This window comes from Panicum virgatum, chromosome 3N (assembly GCF_016808335.1).
Source record: "Panicum virgatum strain AP13 chromosome 3N, P.virgatum_v5, whole genome shotgun sequence".
Lineage (NCBI taxonomy): Eukaryota > Viridiplantae > Streptophyta > Magnoliopsida > Poales > Poaceae > Panicum > Panicum virgatum.
Window position 1 is genome coordinate 52,656,467 of NC_053147.1, and position 19,953 is coordinate 52,676,419.

General features: G+C 45.3%; 3 protein-coding genes across 4 annotated transcripts; 1 reads left to right on the forward strand and 2 right to left on the reverse strand.

Annotated features, from left to right (window-relative positions):
* Positions 1-708: 708 nt before the first annotated feature.
* On the forward strand, positions 709-1,750 carry LOC120667885 (putative cyclin-dependent kinase F-2). Its single transcript, XM_039947875.1, has one exon. It carries the CDS (start codon positions 709-711, stop codon positions 1,729-1,731), a length of 1,023 nt encoding a protein of 340 aa, XP_039803809.1. The 3' UTR covers positions 1,732-1,750.
* Positions 1,751-2,621: 871 nt separating this feature from the next.
* LOC120666153 (5-methylthioadenosine/S-adenosylhomocysteine deaminase-like) lies at positions 2,622-10,929 on the reverse strand. Of its 2 annotated transcripts, XM_039945940.1 has the most exons (11): positions 10,543-10,929; positions 10,265-10,437; positions 9,111-9,269; positions 6,414-6,563; positions 5,905-6,048; positions 4,937-5,093; positions 4,064-4,236; positions 3,825-3,880; positions 3,416-3,518; positions 3,066-3,212; positions 2,622-2,956 (listed from the first exon to the last, which is right to left on the reverse strand). In XM_039945940.1, exons 1-10 carry the CDS (start codon positions 10,727-10,729, stop codon positions 3,111-3,113), a joined length of 1,404 nt encoding a protein of 467 aa, XP_039801874.1. In that variant the 5' UTR covers positions 10,730-10,929; the 3' UTR covers positions 2,622-2,956; positions 3,066-3,110. The 2 variants fall into 2 exon arrangements, with proteins under 2 accessions (XP_039801874.1, XP_039801875.1); XM_039945941.1 differs by lacking the exon at positions 3,066-3,212 and having other exon boundaries at positions 10,543-10,901.
* Positions 10,930-18,517: 7,588 nt separating this feature from the next.
* LOC120666154 lies at positions 18,518-19,043 on the reverse strand. The gene has a single exon (XM_039945942.1). The coding sequence runs from the start codon at positions 18,977-18,979 to the stop codon at positions 18,644-18,646; it is 336 nt and encodes a 111-aa protein (XP_039801876.1). The 5' UTR covers positions 18,980-19,043; the 3' UTR covers positions 18,518-18,643.
* Between the last annotated feature and the right edge of the window lie 910 nt (positions 19,044-19,953).

A 19,953-nucleotide genomic window follows, 5' to 3' on the forward strand; every position in this document is an offset into this window, starting at 1 on the left:
TTCAAATTAAAATTAAATCCTAACAAAAACCTCAAACTAGCTTGGGCCAAAACCCTCCTAAGGATCCAGCCCAGCCTCTAAACATAACCGGCTCCAGACCTGCCACAAACCCGTGTGCGACCCACGTCAGCCCAACCAGCTCCCCTCCTTTCTCCGCCCGCTGTCGCTGACAACCATACCCCACCTGTCGGGCACACTGTGCGCCTTTCCCCTCTGCCCCGCCTCTGCTTGGCCACCGCCTACTCCGAACCTCGCAGCCCTCACTCTGCGACAAGCGTCGCCAGCCGCCCGCATCGCCCGCCTCACTCACTGCGCGCGCCCTTATCTGCGCTCGACGCCAAGGCAGCGAAACCGCCGAGCCCGAACCCTAGCTTCGTGGTCACCCAATCCCGCCTTGTGTCCCATGGCCCGGATGCCGAAATTCGCCAGCCTCTAGCCGCACCTCCAATCCTAGCGCCCCTATAAGGGCCACCAGCCGCTCTGTGAACCCTAGCCGGTATGGGACAAAAAGAAGCCTGCGCGCAACGCTTGCGCCACAGGATCGCTGCGATGGGAGAGACGCCACTGGGCCCGCTGCAAACACACCGTCGTGCAACGCGGGCAAAACGTCGTTCCGACTTCCGACTTGCTATGAACCATGTCCGACTGGGATTCTTGGTCTTCGTCGGCTCCAAGTCTTCCGATATAAATCAGCCTTTGCCACTCGCGATGCAGCAAGCAACCTGTCCCATCCGGCTCCTCTCCCTTCTCCCACTAGCGAGGATGCAGCAGGCCGCCGCCACCGTCGACGGCCACGCCACCGCAGGGGCGCCCCTCAAGAGGCAGCGGATACCGATCGCCTGCGCCCAGGACTACGAGGAGATCTGCTGCCTCGGCGTCGTCTCCAAGGCGCGCCACCGTAGCACGGGCGAGACCGTGGCCATCAAGCGCCACCGGTCGAGCCACGGCTGCAACGGGGAGCTCCTGCGGGAGGCGCGCTTCCTGGACGCCTGCAATGGCCTCCCTTTCCTCGTCGGGTACCAGGGGCTCGCGCGCGACCGCGCCACCGCGGAGCTCTGCCTCCTCACGGAGTTCGTCGGCGGCCCGAGCCTCCGCAACTACCTGCGCGGCCGCCGCCGCGGCCAGGGACCCTCGCCGCCGCCGCTGAAGGAGGCCACGGTGCGCGCCGCGATGTGGCAGCTGCTGACGGCGGCGCAGCGGATGCACGAGCGCCGCGTGGTCCACCGGGACATCAAGCCCGCCAACATCCTCGTCGGGGAGGACCACCGGACCGTCAAGATCTGCGACCTCGGCCTCGCCATGCACGCGTCCGAGCCGCCGCCGCACGCGCAGGCCGGCACGCTGGCGTACATGGCCCCCGAGGTGCTGCTGGGGAGGACCGACTACGACGCGCGCGTCGACACCTGGTCGCTGGGCTGCGTCATGGCGGAGCTCCTCGGCGGGAGGCCGCTGTTCGAGGGCACCGACGAGGTGGAGCAGCTCTGGGCGATCTACGAGGTGCTCGACACGACGGACGGCCACCAGCAGCACGACGGCCTGCGCGAGCTGTTCCCCGAGGAGACGCTGTCCGAGGATGGGTTCGTGGTCCTGAGCGGCCTTCTCGCGTTCAACTCGTCGAACCGGCTCACGGCGGACGCCGCGCTCCGGCTGCCGTGGTTCGACAACGTCGGCGCACTGGCGCTGCCCAAGGAGGAAGAAGCGGTGAGCGCGCCGCCGTCGGTGTTGCGCTAGAAGAAGCCGCTGCCTATCATCCCGCCGCCATTGCCGAAGAAACCTAAGGTCTTCTGAGCCCAAGTTGGGAGTCATACGTCGTTGCATTGCGTGCATGTAAAATGATCCTTATTCTTTGCAATACAGCAAGTGACTTCTTGTAATGGCTGTTTTGTAATAGGTGAGATTTTGTGAAATATTACGATTACAGTGAGTGATTAATTACAATACTGTTGTATTGTATTGTAGTATTACAGTGAGTGATTAATTACAATAGAGTGTCTAACCTTTTGTAATGGCTGTTGTAAAGCTTTTTGTGAAACACTTCGTCCATCCTTTCTTAAATATATGACATTGTTAACTTCAACCAGCTATATATATTTAATCAATTAAGCAAGGTAAAATGAGTACCGCTAGGTCTATCATCAAAACTATTTTAGGATTTAACTTGTAGATTTATCTATTTACATAAATATTTGTGTAAAAGACAAAGAGTCAAACGAATGCAAAAAAAGGTTAATGGTATCTAAGAGACTCTTTATATCTTCACTAAAATATAGATTTTGGTAAAAATTTACTCTCCAACGCACTCTTCAATTGGATATCCAAATATAAATATCCTCTATTCATGCTAGCCAAATATGGAGAGCTAGACTATACAAAAGATATAAAAAAGCTGTTGGAAGATACAAAATATGAAAAATAATTTTTACTGAAAAGACTCTCCAAATAATGATTTAGATAGTAGATTTTAAAAAGGCTCTTGAAGATTGCACTACTACAATGTTACAGACATGAGCAAAACAGGCCCGGCCCAACCACTTGGCCTCAACCCAACGTGCTAACCGGCTAAGCTCGGCCTTGCCCTCAAGGGCCGGGCGTGGCGCAGATTTTGTCAACTCGAAAAAGAATTAGCCCAAAATAGTCAAATGAACTATTTTTATCATAGTTTGATTCTTTACAGTTGTTATAAGTCGAGACTTTCATGATGCTCTTATTCCTTCCAGAAACCTATGCTACGGCACATTATTTTCAACTCAGTACTGTGACGCCAACAGTCCTGTAAACATGTCTTCTATCCTTTGGGCGAGCGTGCATCATCTGCAACACCGCAAAGGGTGTCGTGGCAGTGCATGACGAACTGGCAAGGCAATAACTACACGTAGTTCATCCGTTTGGGGAGATTGATGCCAGCTCGCGCAAGGAGGTCGTTCGCTCTTTGCACAGCTGAAGAAATTACCTCCTCCTGGACCAGAAGAAACAGACATGCAGAAACATCAGCTGTATATCTAAGTTCTCTTCTCTACTAAGAAGTACAAGCATAGTGTGCCATCACCAAACAAAGGAACACATAATTTTTTAGCTGATAAAACGCGGCTTCCATTTCAAGTTTCTGATCTTCAGAGATCTGAGGATGTACCCCTTCCAGCATTATTGCTTTTCCTAACTAATGAAGTTTGCGGCAGTTTAACACCGCATGCAAACCTAGTATGTGCAACGCCCTGTGCACAAGTAGTCATTGTCTCTTCAGCTATCACTATGTCACATGCTATCATCAGAAGTGGCATTAGGTACGAAAGTATGAACAAGAAATGAAACAACTTACAATGCCAACGTGTTTAGAGTGACAACGGGTCAAGATTATTCTATGCACTTCTTGGTTCATTTCAATGTTTGAAATACAAACAGACAAGCAGGAAATTACCTCATTGAGATTCATGATTTTATGATCCTTCATAATCCACTGACCATTGCACATAACAGACTCTATATTCTCCGTCCTCATACAATAGACAATGTTGGCAATGCTGTACATCAGGGAGAAGGTAAGTGCCAAATAGCCAATAATACAAAAGCCCAGCAGTATGGCTAGATGACTAACTATACAAATATCAGGTAACATGAAGAGTTGCTAGTTATGCCAATAAAAGAGTTGCTAGTTATGCCAATAAAAGGCTAGAGTACAGAAATTAAATAAATACGAAAAGAAACTACCATATATACCTATAATACCAGAGTGAAAACATTGCCACAATAAACCCAGTGATAATGCCATCATTAAAATAGTAGCAATTCAAATATTTAAAAACTAAACAAAACATAGTATTGCACACCTGTCATGTAAGGGAACCATGGACCATGTAAATGGATTCACTACAACCAAGTCCGCCTACACAACAAGATACTCCCATGTGTCAATAAACCAGATAAATCAAGAGTCAATATTCATCTGTGCTTTCTAGGAAAAATATGTTGACAGCGAGATTTTAGGGTGGTGAAAATGAAGAGATTTATCAACATCTGAAATATATTGAGAATCATACATGAACAAAATAGCAACTAGGAGCATCACCTTTTTCCCGACCTCCAGCGAACCTATTTCATTATCCCATAGAACTGCTTTCGCGCCATTAATAGTAGCCATCTTCAGTACAGTCTCAGAAGGAAGAGCAGTTGGGTTAGTTGTTCCACTGATGTATGCCTCACGTCCTTTGTTAATTAGAGACGCTAGGTACATCTCATCCACTGTATAGCACAAGGTAGTCAAGATCCAGTGGGGCAAAATATGATTCGAAATAAGCAAATGTCCACACTCAGCAGAGATGTAGATATATATTCTTTATTCAAAGGAGATATACTGACAAAAGCACACAGGATGTCAAAGTTTCAAAGACAAGTTGGGTACAGCCTAGGGTGCAGTAGAAAGTTCAATTTCACAAAATTTTATGATCAAACAAGTTACTTTTTAATAAACTTTTGAAAATAAAAGAAGGAAAATTTGTTTATTTTTAACATAAATATGCCTAATTAAATGAAGGCCTCAAATACTTCTTTTTCATTCAATTTGTTTGTAGATTGTTTAATAAGATATGCTTTCACATATTTACCCCTTTTTCAGATAGTTTAGTGCTGCCTCATATAACTGCAGAGCTGAACTACGTAGCAACCTGGTAATCCATTTTCTTTCAAACTACATGTTTAGACATGGTTGTGAAAATTCTAGCAATGACATTGTAATGAAAAATATTGGATATGTGCACCAGAATATAATCATTCTATAAAGTGGACATGAGAAAAGTAATTGGTTGAAACAGACTAACAATAGTCACTTAGGCCCTCCCATCCATATTTTGGAATATAAAAATTCTTCTGTGCGATGTTATGTCATCATCTACGCTCACACATGCTCATAAAAATGTTTGTTGCAAGGATTTTTGAAGCAGACCAATGCTCATTCTGTTATTGCTTGGTGCTCCATCAGTACCAAGGGAGACACAAACACCAGAATCCAGCATTTCTCTAATAGGAGCAAAACCCAACATCCGCATCGCAGATGCAGGGCAGTGAGAAACCTTGACGCCAGCCTTTGAAAAATGCCCTATCTGCAATTTGAGAATCACAGAATGAAACCTTCCTGGAAGGGCTTACTAGAAGCTTTCTTGAAGAAACTGCTGTATTGCAATTTATTATTGAAAAATATATAACAAAAATATTTCATAACTAGCAACAGATCTTAATGTGGCAAAAAAACACTTCTTGTATAGATGTTTTGGCGGTCATGATGACTTTTGCATGATGTAGCTTAATAGATGTACACGGAGGCAACCCTTCGTGAAGAAATTTGCATCAGTTTGTGAGTAGAAGCAGAAGTGTTCGCGTTAGTTTCTGTTTTTCTGAACTGAGAGCCCTGATCTTAGGAAGTAGCGTACAAGGTAGAAACGCATGCATAAACTAGATTACTTAATTCGTAGGCACAGGGCTAGGACATTGAGTCCATGTATTACTAGTCCAGGTAGTACTTTTGTATGGACCAATAATGCGCTGCTTTTTTCAGGAGTCGTGCTCTGTTTTTGTGAAAGGGAACAAAGACATAATCTATGTATATCTCTTGCACCTAGTATTGTTGTTCTTCCCAGCCAAGCTCCTCAGTTCTATTCCCCCTGCTGTTATACACCCCTGCCCCCACTATCTCTCTCCTGCAATCATGGCACCAACAGGATCCCATTGATATCATCATCTGGTATACAATCCATAGCACCTACCCAATATCTAAGGCCATTCGGCCGCAACATTCCTTCAGCCAGAACATTTTCTTGCCTATTTATTATATTTTGTAACTGCTGTACATTTTCAGACTACAAAAACAGTAGACAATGTGAAAGGAAACAATTGATTGTGAAAAAGTTTACTAACCTCAGGTTCATTCAACCAGACAGAGTGGGCCGCCAACAAATTACTCCTCAAAAAATCAATTTTCTCTAAATATGTCACCGTGCCATGATCAATTCCTTTGGTCCGCACTATAAGTTGATTTTCATATGGTATTTCTGCAATATGCTGAACAAAGTGAAAGACAATCTTGTAAGAAAATCTACTGCAGGTTCCTGGGAGCAGCAATTCAATCAGCAACAATAACAGAATCTTTGAGTTCCAAGCTAATTGGGTTAGATTGGGATCAGTAATTCAATACAATTTTTTCAATACAGCATTATAGAAAAGTAGTATTGAACTTAATATACGACATCTGGCGCAACTGCAAAAGAACTTGGGAAGCTCAGATCATAAGCATGCCCAAGTTGAAAACAGCTCAAGCCCAAGTTGGATTATGCATGAATTCTTCTATCAAGTAAGCATGAACCAAACGAAGTAGCACATTATTTAATGTAGATAAACTTCGATACACCAATAAACTTTGTAAGTACCATATGGATTCCAGTATTTAGCTTCTGGGCAACATCTCTTGTTTCAAGCAGTAAACGATCTGTTGCATTCATGATCTGCCTCAACCCAAACCATATCCTGATACGCCCATCAGCTGTATTATGATGCTTTTCATATAGTTCCTTCTGTGACTGTAGAAAATAAATGCATCCTGTTGATTACATCACATAACAGACAAAACAGAAAGAGCAAACACAAGTATACTTCTCCTAAGATGGACACTAGAAAACATAACACACTAGAAAATCTATAATGGATACAGAATACACTCCAATTTAGACTAACTTGGCCAAAGGAACAGTACTAAATATACACTTCTGAGCTTGCACTTAACATGCCTTCTCGTTTATTTGAAATTCGAAATAAATATAGAAAGAACTAGCTTTGAACAGCGTGTGGAAATCAGAAACTGACATGCCCGAACCATGAACTAGGCTATCAGTCCCCTTTTCCTATTACTACTATTACTAATACCTCTTTTTACTTCTTTTACTCTGTTGGATTTCATCTGTAGCCTACCCCAACTTGTTTGGGAATAATTGACTATAAACAGAAATAGATGTTCTGCTAGATACCAACCCTTCCCTAATTTTAGCAGTAATCCTAGTTTGAAGTGTTAGAATAGATGGATGTTCAATGTATTGACTAGCCCCATGGGATATATATATACTACAAGAGAAGACTCTAGACACACTCTCTACACTCTTCTACTCTAACACCCCCCCTCAAACTCAAGGTGGATTACAAGCATTGAGTTTGAAGGTACAATTACAACACTTAAAGGACACTAACATATCAAGCCAGATGACATTTAATCACGAATACATACACCATTAAGATGACACTAATACATTAACTAGATAACATATATCCAAAGTCCAAGCTTGAAGATGTCGCCAAAGCGTGCAGCCAATGTCGATATATGAAGTCGACGATAATAACGATGTGTCAAACCAAGCCAAAGAAGAATAAAGATAAAACCACAGCTGCAAGATGGCAAAGCCGTGATACTATCGTGATGATGACTAAGAAGGCCACTTGGTGATGATGTGTAGCAAAAAGGCTACGAAAAAGGGCCAAGTGGTAAAGATGCATCAACACGACGAAGAAGAAGAAGAAGATGATGATGATGATGATGATGGGGCAGCCACACAACGCGGCAAACCCAATAGAGAAAAGAAATGGCTGATTTGACAACTGAAATTTGTAGACACGCACGGCATTGGCGAACTGGATGAAGTGGATCTGGACTTGGATCGACGCTGATGAATATGACTGAGATGCTAGCGGGACATGAGACAAAAGACTCTGATACATAGTAGATACTAGCACTAGCAGGCATCAGCAATGATAGCAACAGAAGATGGAGAGCAGAGGCCGGACAGCGGTGGAAAAGAGGATAAGGTGGCGGCGGCAGTGGAAGATGGGGAGGGGATGGAGGAGACTGCCACCGGTGGATGAGCTCGGTGGAGAAGATCGGCCGGGAAGGGAGGGTGCCGGGGCCGGGAAGGACCGGCGGTGGCTTGACAGGCGGCCGCAGAGGAGAGGGGGGGCCGCAGGAACGGCGGCCAAGGAAGAGGTGGCCGCGGGGACGGCGCCCGAGGAGGAGGGCCGCGGCAACGAGAGCCACGACGGCGGGCGGCCGCTACTGCGGCCAAGAAGACCGACGCGATGACGAGCAGGACGATGGCCGCGACGGCGGCGGAAGAGATGGCGACGACGAACTGGTGGCGACGGGCCACGCACTGGAGGAGGACGGCGGCGCTGCTGCTGCTGCTGCTACGGCTACCACTACCTACAGCTAAGAGGTGACCGTCCCCGGGAGTGGAGATTGCTCCTCCCGGGGGCAGCAGCGGAAGTGATTCTCGGCGAGCTACAGTGGAGATCGAAGAAGACTCTCGAACCGTGGCTGTGATACCATGTTAGAATAGATGGATGTTCAATGTATTGACTAGCCCCATGGGATATATATATACTACAAGAGAAGACTCTAGACACACTCTCTACACTCTTCTACTCTAACATGAAGTTTGTCCTTGATAATAATTCAAGAACACAACACTACAATAAATAGACGATGCAACATTTGGATCTCCTCAACTCCTCCATATGCTTATGCTATTCAGAGTCTTGCAGATCATCTTCAAAGCATCAATCAGGGTTCCACAGATGGAACTGCCTGTTTTAGCCAGAAAAAGAAAAGTCAAATATCAGCGTCTAATTTCAGTCTCCTGGTTCCAGTTCACTACCCTGAACAGTGAGCCCTTAATCTAAATTAAGCTTACATATCAAGAAGCTTACAATTGCAGTACATCTAACTCAAATATGTAAAGAAGATGAGCCCAGCCCACTGGTCAATACTGCTTCAAAAGGTGTATTTCAATTTCAGAAAAAGTAAACTTTCAAAAAAAATTCAGAAAAAGTATCCTATCTTGAAAGCAACTTTCGCTACAAAGATGAACAAAACCATTCGAATTATGGTAAATGGAATCTAAGATGCTATGTGTTTACCAGATCTGTACAGCGGCACAAGATTACTAATTTAGTCAGATGCAAAAGAAAGGAGCAAACAGAGGATTACAACGTCCGGGAGAGTTGTTATACTGAAAATATATAGTCCTAGGATATAAGAAAATGATGTGAAGGAAAGAATGATAAACTTTATGGAAGATCAACACCTGAATGCAATCGTCAGTGGAGCAAGAACTCCAATTTGTAGGCAAACCCTCACCACAATCCATCGTTGACTTTGTCAAACATGCCCGCAAACCTAACAATTCCACTGCCCGAGCCATTTCGGAAACAAACTGCCCACCTGCTTCAGCAAAGCATGTTACCTGTCATTCAATGGCCAAAGAGGGAAAGAAAGGTCATACACTGTGAAAAATCTCAGGTTATTGCTAGTTTGAGCATACTAACCATTCAACCTATAGTCATGCATATAGATAAGCAGAGTCACACAACAACGGGATAAAGAAGACAGATTTAAAAATATAAAATTAACAGCTGTTCGCTCAGGTAAATAAAATCAATAACTGTTGGCCCAGCATTGTCTTTATCCATACGCATTTCTAGAATCTCCTCAAGTCCGCACTCTCCAGGATTTCAAATATATGAAACTTACAGGTACAGAACGGTTGGTAATTCACCAAAAGACAGACAAGGAACCTCTGCAGCACCTCAGAACTCCTACCAAGCTCTACATCAGATGAAAACCTCCATGAAGATCACAAAAGAAAATACTACCAGATAAGGAAAAAAGATGCAGACTTACATCATAAATATAATAAATAGAACAAAGGAAACCCAACTTTTTCTCTCTTCAGATTATGGTCTCTAGCCACTAGCATGTCTTTTTTTGGGTGATTGGAGCAGCAACAGCAAAACAAAGCTTTCTATATCTGATGATCACAAAAGAACATGTCCATTCATATCAGTTACCAAACTATCATGGCATGACTTCTCTTGAATAGTAGCTCAAACATTTATTATGTCTTCTGTACAAGAAATTTGCATAGCTAAATTAGAAATCATTCATTCATTACGGTGTTGATGAGAGCATCCCTTGAAGTCAATAGATTAGCGAACAAAATGTAGTGTGAGCACACTGCCAATGGGATGTAGTTATCTGCTTTTGCCTAACAAACAACATCAATGTTAGCAATCGGCTTACAGGGCATGCCTCACACAACAGCAGCAACATTTCACATCTTGGGTAGATCCAAGTACGAAAATTCATCCATTAGTAGATTGTTCGTCAAAAAAAAAAATAGTCCGTTCATAGCATAGCAAATCAAACGTCGTATCGGTAAAACGAGAAGTCGATGCTCACCCCGGAGCGGATGAGCTCAATGCCGCAGAGGAGGGTGGAGGCGTAGGAGTCCTCCTCCGTCATGTGTGACTCGTAGGGCCAGATCCTCCCGTGCAGCCACGTCATCAGGTCGACGTCGTCGGCGATCCCCCGCGCCAGCTGCTGCGACGTGTGCACGTGCGTGTTCACGAACCCTGCACAGCAACAGCCGAGGAAAGCAAAACGAAATTCACCAAAAATTAGGCCACATTTCGAGGTGGGGGGGAAGAGCCCAATCAGGCGGGGCCGCGGCCGCCGACCTGGGAGGACGATGCGGCCGCCGAGGTCGAGGGTCCGCGCGGCGCTGGGGAAGGCGGCGAGGACGTCGGCGGCGGGGCCCACGGCGGCGATGCGGTCGCCGGCGACGGCGACGGCGCCGTCGCGGAGGACGCGGAGCTCGCCGTCCATGGTGACGACGACCGCGCCGTGGAGGATGGTGTCCGCCATCTTCGTGGCTCTCCTCCGCGCGGCGCAGGCGAGCGCCCGTACGATGGAGCGGCGGTGGGTTTTGTTTCGTTGCGGGCAGGGAGTTGGACCGGAGACTGGAGAGGTCGCTTGGAAAGCGGTAGGAATCGGATGAAGAATCTTTTCTCCCTTTTTTTTCCTACTCGATTTTTCGCTTCTGGTAGTTGGAAGAGTTCTGCCCCAAACTATGTTCTAAACAACTATTCGGAACTACTCAAAAATGGAGCACAGAACGACTAGTGCCGGTGGTCCCAGTGGAAACAAATCATCAGGTAGTTTTGACCAGCTTGTTTTATTTTTTTGGCGTTTGTAGATAGTCAGCTTCAGAGATACCCCTGAAGTTAAAAAGAAAAACGCACAAGGCCGGACTCTAGATTTTAGCTTTCAAGTATATCTGTCTTTTGGACATCCAAAAGTGTGTATAAACTGAAACACTTAGGACCTACAACAAAATATAGCTAATGCAAAAATCAACAATCGTGTTAAAACAGAAACTCAATGAAAAACCTCAGGTCATGCAAAAGAACCACAAAAAAGTAATACATATGTTAATAAAATGAATTTGAAACATACAAATATTTTTGCAACAATTAAGAAAGTGGGAGTAAAGAAAGCACGAAAAAGATATGTACCACTAGTGTTCACTACTCAAAGAAAGTGGCTATCTTAACGTTGGTCAGAGGTCCGAAATGTAACTCATCATGTAAAGGTTATTATTGAAGGCAAAGCAATTTCAGATTTCATAAAGCATGCAAAGAGTTTGCTAGAGGCTATAAACATCATGGCTTTTAAATGATGCACCTGTAATAAACGCTAAGCTACTTTCAAGAGGATTTTATAGGATTTCATTCTCATTAATTCATATGCCACGTAGAAGTTCTTCTGATGATAAGGCAAGTCTCAATGCATAGTTTCATCACATGATTACCTAGAAAAAAACTAGGTAAGCGAACCTGATGAGTTTCATGGGAATGAAACTCCTCTCACATCTCATAAAAATCTCATTTCTCTTTCATCATAAATATTCTGCCACATCAGTAAAATTAAATGGCATGAAATTCTCGTGAAACTCCACTAAAATTGGCCTAATAGTAGTAGTAGCCTAAGCCGCCTAAGAAATTGTCACGCAAGCAGCGACCCTACGGTGATGGAGAAGACCGGCCTGGGGCAACTCCGTCCGATGGACGAACACGATTCGATCCTTGGTCTGGAAACAAGAGTGAAAGCGCTGTGGAAATGAAGCGACACCTACCGAGACGAAACTGAATTCGGAGGCTCTGTTCGGCAACCCGTGCTACTCAATCATACCACGTTTATACTACCTCCATTCTTAAATATATATATATGACATCATCGATTTTTCCTTCCCAAACTTTGATCAACAATATTTAGCTAAACAAGTGTCATTGTACATCTTTTTTTTGGCGAGTAGATGATCTATCATCAAATGTTCTTTAGATTTAACTAACCGACGTAAACATTTATTGAAATGATAAAAATTCAAATAATGAAGATAACTATACATTGCAAAATTTAAAAGTCCTTTTTCGGATAATGAAGATAATTATACATTGCAAATTTTTTTGCAAGGAATTATAAATTGCAACTTATACCAGCTGTCGGGAACTTTTTATACGTGAGGCTCCGCTAAATCTCCGGTTTAACCTGAGCGATGCGATTGCGTTCTTCTCGTGCCAAGAAATCAGACCGCATCTTTTTTGTTAGGTATAAATGCAACTACACGATGGAAGTCTGGGCGCAACATGGGTGGTAATGGATCGTGGCCCTAATACTCTCTTCACTATCTTAGTTGGCCCTTAATTTTAAACTTGTCACTTTAACTCTATCCTATAACAAAGCTGTCTAATTTTGCCTTAGTTTATAGGGGAAAGAGTACCAATACCCACAACAACAAATTACTTTATTTTGTATAACAACAGTGAAATATATGTTGATTACTCCCTCTGTCCTGAAATATAAGGCATTCGAACATTCTTGGAGAGTTAAAGGTTTTCAAATTTTACCAAAATTTTAGAAAGAGACCTTGGTGTTCAGAACTCCTGCCTTCTGCTAAAGCTCCTACACAAACTGTTCGATAGCGAGATGTCGTCCTGGGCACTATGGGCACGACAACATGTGAACATGGCCTCCCTAGAGGGGGGTCTGCATGGTCACCATTGGGACTCTCTCAGGGACTACTCCCTATCTATCGTGCGAATAGGTAAGTTGAATAAATAGGTAAGTTGTTGAATAAATCTTGTTTGTATATTCAATTGTATAAATAAGGGTAAGATAAATAATGGATAAGAGCTAGTGTAACATACAAGTTTCATGCTCAAACTCAAGTTAATCCTAAGGCAGGGAGAAAGAAAGAAGTTAGTTATCCGGAATTTATGTACTTGTTTTTCCTACCAATGGGGCATTTCCCTTCATCGACCCCATGGGGGTAGTCCACAGGGTTCTCTCACACAGGCATAACTAAAATAAAAAAAGGGAATGCCCATGTACCCTCACCTGCGACTCCTGTGCTCATGGTCGCGTACGTTTCTATTTCTAGATATCTACTTCTATATATATTAGTATTAGTTAATAGTACTATTCTATTAGTTAGTGATCTCAGCTCTGTGAGTTCTTTCTTTCGTGATGAACTATCAGCACCAATTCTACATTTTTTCTCTACGGATCGAGGAAGGGGGCTGCAAGAATGAATGATTCAATCTATCTAGTTAAGGCGCTCGCTCTGCCGCAAAGGGAGGAACGGTAGGAAATTCAATGTGAGTTGTTGGCTACAGCTCATATTATACATTACACCATACACATGATTATCCTAACTCTAGACAACCCGATACTATCGGAAGACCGCTCATGACGACTGACAAATAAGACTGTCATGCTCATCATGGTACTTTATGGACCTCCTATCCCCTAACTGAACGTGGAGAATTTCGATGACCAAAATACCACCTGTAGGCTACCCTCTACAAACCGCGGGAAAGGACGACATCCAGCAATACTTGATTAACACAGACATGTGTCTACATTAATAGCCATACTCTAATATCCCGCGCGGAGTCCCCACCCTCTGGATAGACAGACATCATACTAGAGAAAACATTCAAATACTGGAATGGGTACCGGTGTACTAAAGCTAATTGTCTAATCATGCAAATTATTAAGTATGAATATAAACTAATCATGAAGTATATGCCTGATACCGCAGGATATAAGTCATGCGAATATAAATAACGATAAGATAAGTTTGTTATAATCTGAGAATTACAAAGCAGAGTAAGAGCTGGACCCGTACTGAAACTCTTGAGCAACCTCGGGGACCCGAATACTAGCTAATTCAGCCTAACTCCACTAGCCTAAAGGACTAAGCAAGAGGGAGTTGAAGCTTGAGCAACTTGTAGTGAACTTGTGTGTCTCCAAATGACCCCCCCCCCTCCCCCCTCTCATGTTTATAGGAGGTATCCAGGGGTGTGCTCGGCGAGGAATTGCAGCTCACTCACCAAGAACCACCATGGAGGACCAATGGGGAGGCACCACGTCAAAGGAGAATGTCAGTGGTGCCAACCCCAGCACCACTCACCAAGAACCACCATGGAGGACCAATGGGGAGGCACCACGTCAAAGGAGAATGTCAGTGGTGCCAACCCCAACACGGCCAACCGAGCCTGGGCCCCACCGAACCTCAGCTTCCACTGAGGGACTGGTAGGTGGGCTCTCGAACTCACTTACATCCGCCTCTATCTCTTCTTTTGGCTTCTGGGGCAACCTCTCATGCCTGCTGGGACTAGTCGGGGGCCATGCTGCTCACTGTGCTTCGTGCGCTTGCAGCTAGGCTCTGAATATGTGATGTTGTTGTAACATCCCAGTTTTCATCATGATTAAGGGGGAGTGTTGAAATTTATAATGCAAACTTCTAGAAGGTTCTATAAAAATAAGGATAAACCATGGCGTAATTTTGTTCACCATGACAAGGTTCTAGAATATTCCACAAAAATCATAAGAAGACAAGAAGCTTGGATATTTTCTTGCCATGGTAAAATTTAGAATTTTCAAGAATTTGATATTTGTAGGGAACTTAGATATTTGTAGGGAACCTCCTAGAGTGTGACATGTGTCACTCATCCAAGAGGGTATGAGTGCCTATATAAGGAGGGTGCCACCCCTTGCCATGCCATACTACTCCACTCCATCCCACACACATCCAAGGGCATGGTAGAAGTGAGCATAGGTAGAGTGTGCTAGGTGTGTGTTCCTTTATTCCTTCAATAAGGTAAGCGTCTTATAAGTGTTAGTCTTCCGGTTAAATTTAAGTACTTAGTGTATAAGTTGTGATCCATCGAAGGTTGGCTCTGCCACCCGGGATCACAAAAGGGTCTGAGCTTCATCGAAGGTTGGCTTTGCCACCCGGAAGCCAGCTTCATCTGTTGGTAGGCTCTGCCTCCCGGAAGCAAAAGGCGGCTCTGCCGTCAAAAGGACCCGGTACACTAAGTAACTAGAAGCTGACCGACTCTGAATTGAGTTGGTGTAGGTCCTCAACTTAGTAGGGCTGCCTCAATCACTAAAATAAAACTTATGTTGCAATTAAACTAGTAACGTAAAATAATACTAACGTTATACGAGGTATTACATAACTACTAGGTAAACTATTTTATACTCTTGCCTTGCGTTAGTACATTCGTTCCCTCCAGTAACCAGCATACGCATGCTTGCACCTACGACAAAAATCATCTCGTCTCTTTCCATAAAAGCCTCTCAAGTCACCGTACCATGCCATAATTCCCAGACAATCATGACAGCGCCTACCTCCTTTGCCATAACTTCATCATTCCCTGGAAGCCATAGAGTACCCACACCATTGACCTTGAAAAGACCCGTCATGGCAGCACCCACCTCGCTAAAAAAATCGGGGTCGCCACGAACAGTGCCGGCCGAGATCTTTTTTCCGCCGAACCGCCTCACCCGCTCGCCCTCGCTCGCGCACGCGCGACACGCCGGCCCCATGACGGGACCGCGCACTGCCGCCGGCATCATGCCGTGCCGCCCACTCCCGCGTCCCCACCTCACCCACGCCGCTGCAGCGCCCTCGCCGGCTTTGCCGCCTCGGCGCTCGCGCCTTCAGCGCTGCCACTGTTCGCGTTGACGACAAGCTGCCGCAGCCCACGCCGTCGCCCGTCCTTGCGCGACGCCGCTGCTGCTTTCCTCGCCTATAAAAGGAGCAAGGCCGTGACGAGCCCCGTCACCAGCCAAGCACACCGAGCCGCTTCGCTCCGCTAGCTGAACCACTCCTCCCGAGCCCAGCTCACTCACGAGACGAAGCTCCAACAGTTGACCCTCTTCCTCGAGCTGTTCCGCGCCAAGGTGAGATGGCAGGCAGCTCCCCCGACCATTAACTCCACAACAAAGACCCAAAACACCCACCAGGCCGTGAGCACTTAATCCAAATCATTCTACCAACCAATACTGTAAACTCAATATCTCCTTCATATCAACTCCTCTTCACCTAACTCTTTTTCCTTAACTCTCCTCAAATCATATACTATCTATTCCTCCTATTTTCGTCTCCATTTGAGCTTATTGCTTGCTTGTGTTTGTTTGCCGGTTGTGCCGTTTTCGCTCATAGATCACGGAGTGACCGAGGAGGAGCCTGCCAAGGAGCCAGAAGACCCTACCACGAGCAGGAAGCCGCCGCCGACGACGCGTACGCAAGCGAAGGCAAGTTTCATCGACCCCTACGTGAGCGGTTGCATCCATGTGAGGACGTTTTGCTGTAGCCTGGGTCTAGGATCGATTACATATACCAGTACTTGAGTGATTGAGTGTGCTCATACATGCATATGAGTAGTTATGCATACCCAGAGTTGAGACTAGGATATGAAGGGTTTTGGATGAGGCTAGGGCAGCTGGGTATGCTGGAGCCGGCGCTACCGTGGTGGTAGACTGGCAGGTGAGTGCTACCGTGGTGGTAGGCTCGAGTTGACATGTTGAGGGATGGTTGCTGCCCTGGTGAACCATAAGGACCGAGTTGTTTTGACATCTCACCTAGCTTACTTTCGGTACGACCACATGAGTTTGTATGGGCAAACCTTAGCCTAATCCCACTGGCTAACCTGGTAGTCGTCCGAGGTGGATATGTTTTGGGGAGAGACCTGGAATGGTCCAGACCCGAGGGTTTGGGGGCGACTAGTCGGGGTTGAGCCACGGCTGGGTGTCGGCTATGACGGAGCCGTCTCTGGACGGTGAAGTGCGTGTGGGTAAAGCGTACAACCTCTACAGAGTGTATAATCCATTCGAATGGTCCGTGTCCACGGTTTGGACAGGCTACGGTGTGGTCCTGACAACTAGTGAGCTACCTATTGTGAGTTGTGTCGGGAAGAGTTGCATACCATTAGTTGCATTGTTAGTAGAATGTGCTTATTATGTGTCGTGCATGTCAGTCCCCTCCCGTAGGGTGAGGTGGAGCTTGCTGAGTACTTTTGTACTCACCCCTGTTGATTTTTCTCCAGAGGATCCTGACTTTGTGCCAGAAGACTACGAGTAGATCGTGTCCGCACCCAAGCTGATCGAGTGGAGCCGTGATGGATGAAGAGCTAGTCCTACATGTCGCTATGCTAGTTGTTATCCTATGGTTGTTCTGTGTAGCTTTGTGTTGCCACTTTACTCCTCATGTACGTGTTAAATAAAGCTCTGTATGACTCTGGACTCCACTTGATGTAACATGTATTATGCCGGGGACTTTATTCGGTAGTTAATACATGGTTTAGCCTTGATCTTCGGGTCGGGGCGCTTCAGTTGTAGATGCCGCAAGATCGTTTGTGAGGCCAAATTTTTTTTCTCCTACTCATTTATCTAGATCCCACTTGTCAGAGACATGATACGAACGTCTGTTGCCCTAAATATTATCTGGGTCTTACTGACTTATATATTCTGATATGTGGACTTTTGAACTCATGATTGAACAATTATGGATTCATGAACATGGATAACAGGAGTCAATATGATGATTATATGTAAAACTTTGTTGCACAGTGGAGTTCATACTTAGCTTGAATTCCAATATAAAAGTATAACTGAAATGACAAAGAGACGAATGTAAAGGAAAATAGGGAAAAGAAAAAAAATGATATTTGGTCCTGGTTGGTAACACCAACCGGGACCGAAGGCGACCAAAGGTGCCTAGTTATCCCGGTTGCCTGACTCAGGGCCTTTAGTCCCAAATTTGGCTATACCAATTGAAATCGGGACAATAAGGGTTTTCCAACCGGACAAATCAAGCTTTCTATTACAGTGCGACCACTTCACCCAAGATCAATTAGAAGAGGAAGGGCCACATGCATGCATTATTTTAATTTAGAATCAAACTATGAATAAGTGTTTTTATTGAGCAGCGAACTGTTTTCATAATGATATTAAATGGAAAACGAACATAAGATGCTGACATGGTTTACTTTATCGGACGATATCGGCCGAAATTGCCGATATTTTCCTTTTATCCTTAGGGTCCGATAAAATTAGATATCGGTCAAATTTTTCCTATTTATCCTGCTTCTATACAGACAGCTCAAATTCACCATGCAACGATTTCGCATTTATAATATTCTATTCTTATTTTATCTATGAATAAGTGATGTTTAATAGCTTAGAATAGTTTCAATTCAAATTCTACAATTTTTAAAAAAATAATTTGAATTTGGTCCGATATTTCCGATATATCTTGTTTATCCTATTTGTCTATGACCTCTGATAAATTTTTAATTCCGATAACGAAAACCTTGGATGCTTAGACTATACACATAAATATATAACAAATGGCGAATTACACCCAGATCAAACGCGGCCGCCTGAACTTACGGAAGAAACGTTCAGATCGACTGACTGCCGCGCTGCTTAACCGCGGCACTGGTATATGGCCTGGCAGCCGTTGCTGCAGGCCTGCCCGCGGGCGGGGCACGGGCCATAGCAGGCGGCCTTGCTCGCGGCAAGAGCGCCGTAGTCGATGTACCCGCCGCTGTACAGCGCCCTCCTCCGCGGGTACGCCGCCTCCTCCTCGCCCTCCAACACGGAGCTGCTCGCGTCGTCCTCGACGCGCCGCAGCACGTGAAGGGACAGCATCGCCGCCTCAAGGCCAGCCGAGAGTCCTCCGGCCTCTGCAGCGGCGCCGCTGGCGAGCAGCAACACGGCAGCGAAGGCGAGACCGAGCAGCACTCGAGTTCGCCGCGGCATTTTTTTTTTGTTGTTGCTACAAGTGTTTGTACTGCAGTGCAGTGCTTGCTGCCGGGACTGTGTAGAGCGGCTGGGAGCGCTAGGCTGGTTTTGTACTCGTGCGATCGGGTGGTTGATGTGCAGTGCGCGCGACAGCAACAGAACGCCTAACAACACACGTGAAGCTAGACGACGATGGTGTCGGCTGACGAGCCCTTTCTTGCTCTTGCATGATTAAAGAAGAACCTTTTTCCGCCGGAACCATGTGGATCTAGTTGTGGGCTTGTGGCAGTGTAGCGTACCCAGCTCTACTGTGTAACTAACGATACATTAAGTTTTCAGTTCTGTGTCGTCTAGTGTAGGCATCATACCCAGTGCAATGGTTGTTAGCATATCCATAACTCAATTAGGGTAGGTAGGCACCGCAATGGTTGCTAGCAAATTTACAACTCAGTTTTTCTGATGATCCGTCACCATTGCATGTCTTTCTGATTGTCCAAACGCTTGGAGGTTTAGTCAATGAGCCGCTGCCCTTTGTCTTCCTCGTACCTCTACACATTGGCATGCCAAATTGGCCCTGCATTCACCCAACATTCACCGTACTATACGTCAAAGAAGACACCAAGATTAGTGACGTAAAAATAAAACACATCACTAATGTGAGATTAGTGACAGGTATAGTCCAAACGCGTCAATAATATCGTTGTCCAAGTAAGAAATGCCTCTAGCCCGGATATATTAGTGACGCGTCTTACATAACTAATGATATGTGATTTTTTATTGGAGACGGCTTTTTGTTGAAACGTGTCACTAATGTTGGAAGTAGTTAGTGACGCACTTTCTTTAGCCACATCTCTATTGTAAGCTACTCAGATCTGTGGAATGGCTGGAATAGAAAATTGATAGCAACCTGGGTCTGGACCACTGCGGCCTTTCAGCTAGCCCAAAATGCCGCACTTCCCTCTTTGGCCAACATAAAACAAGCCTAACCATTA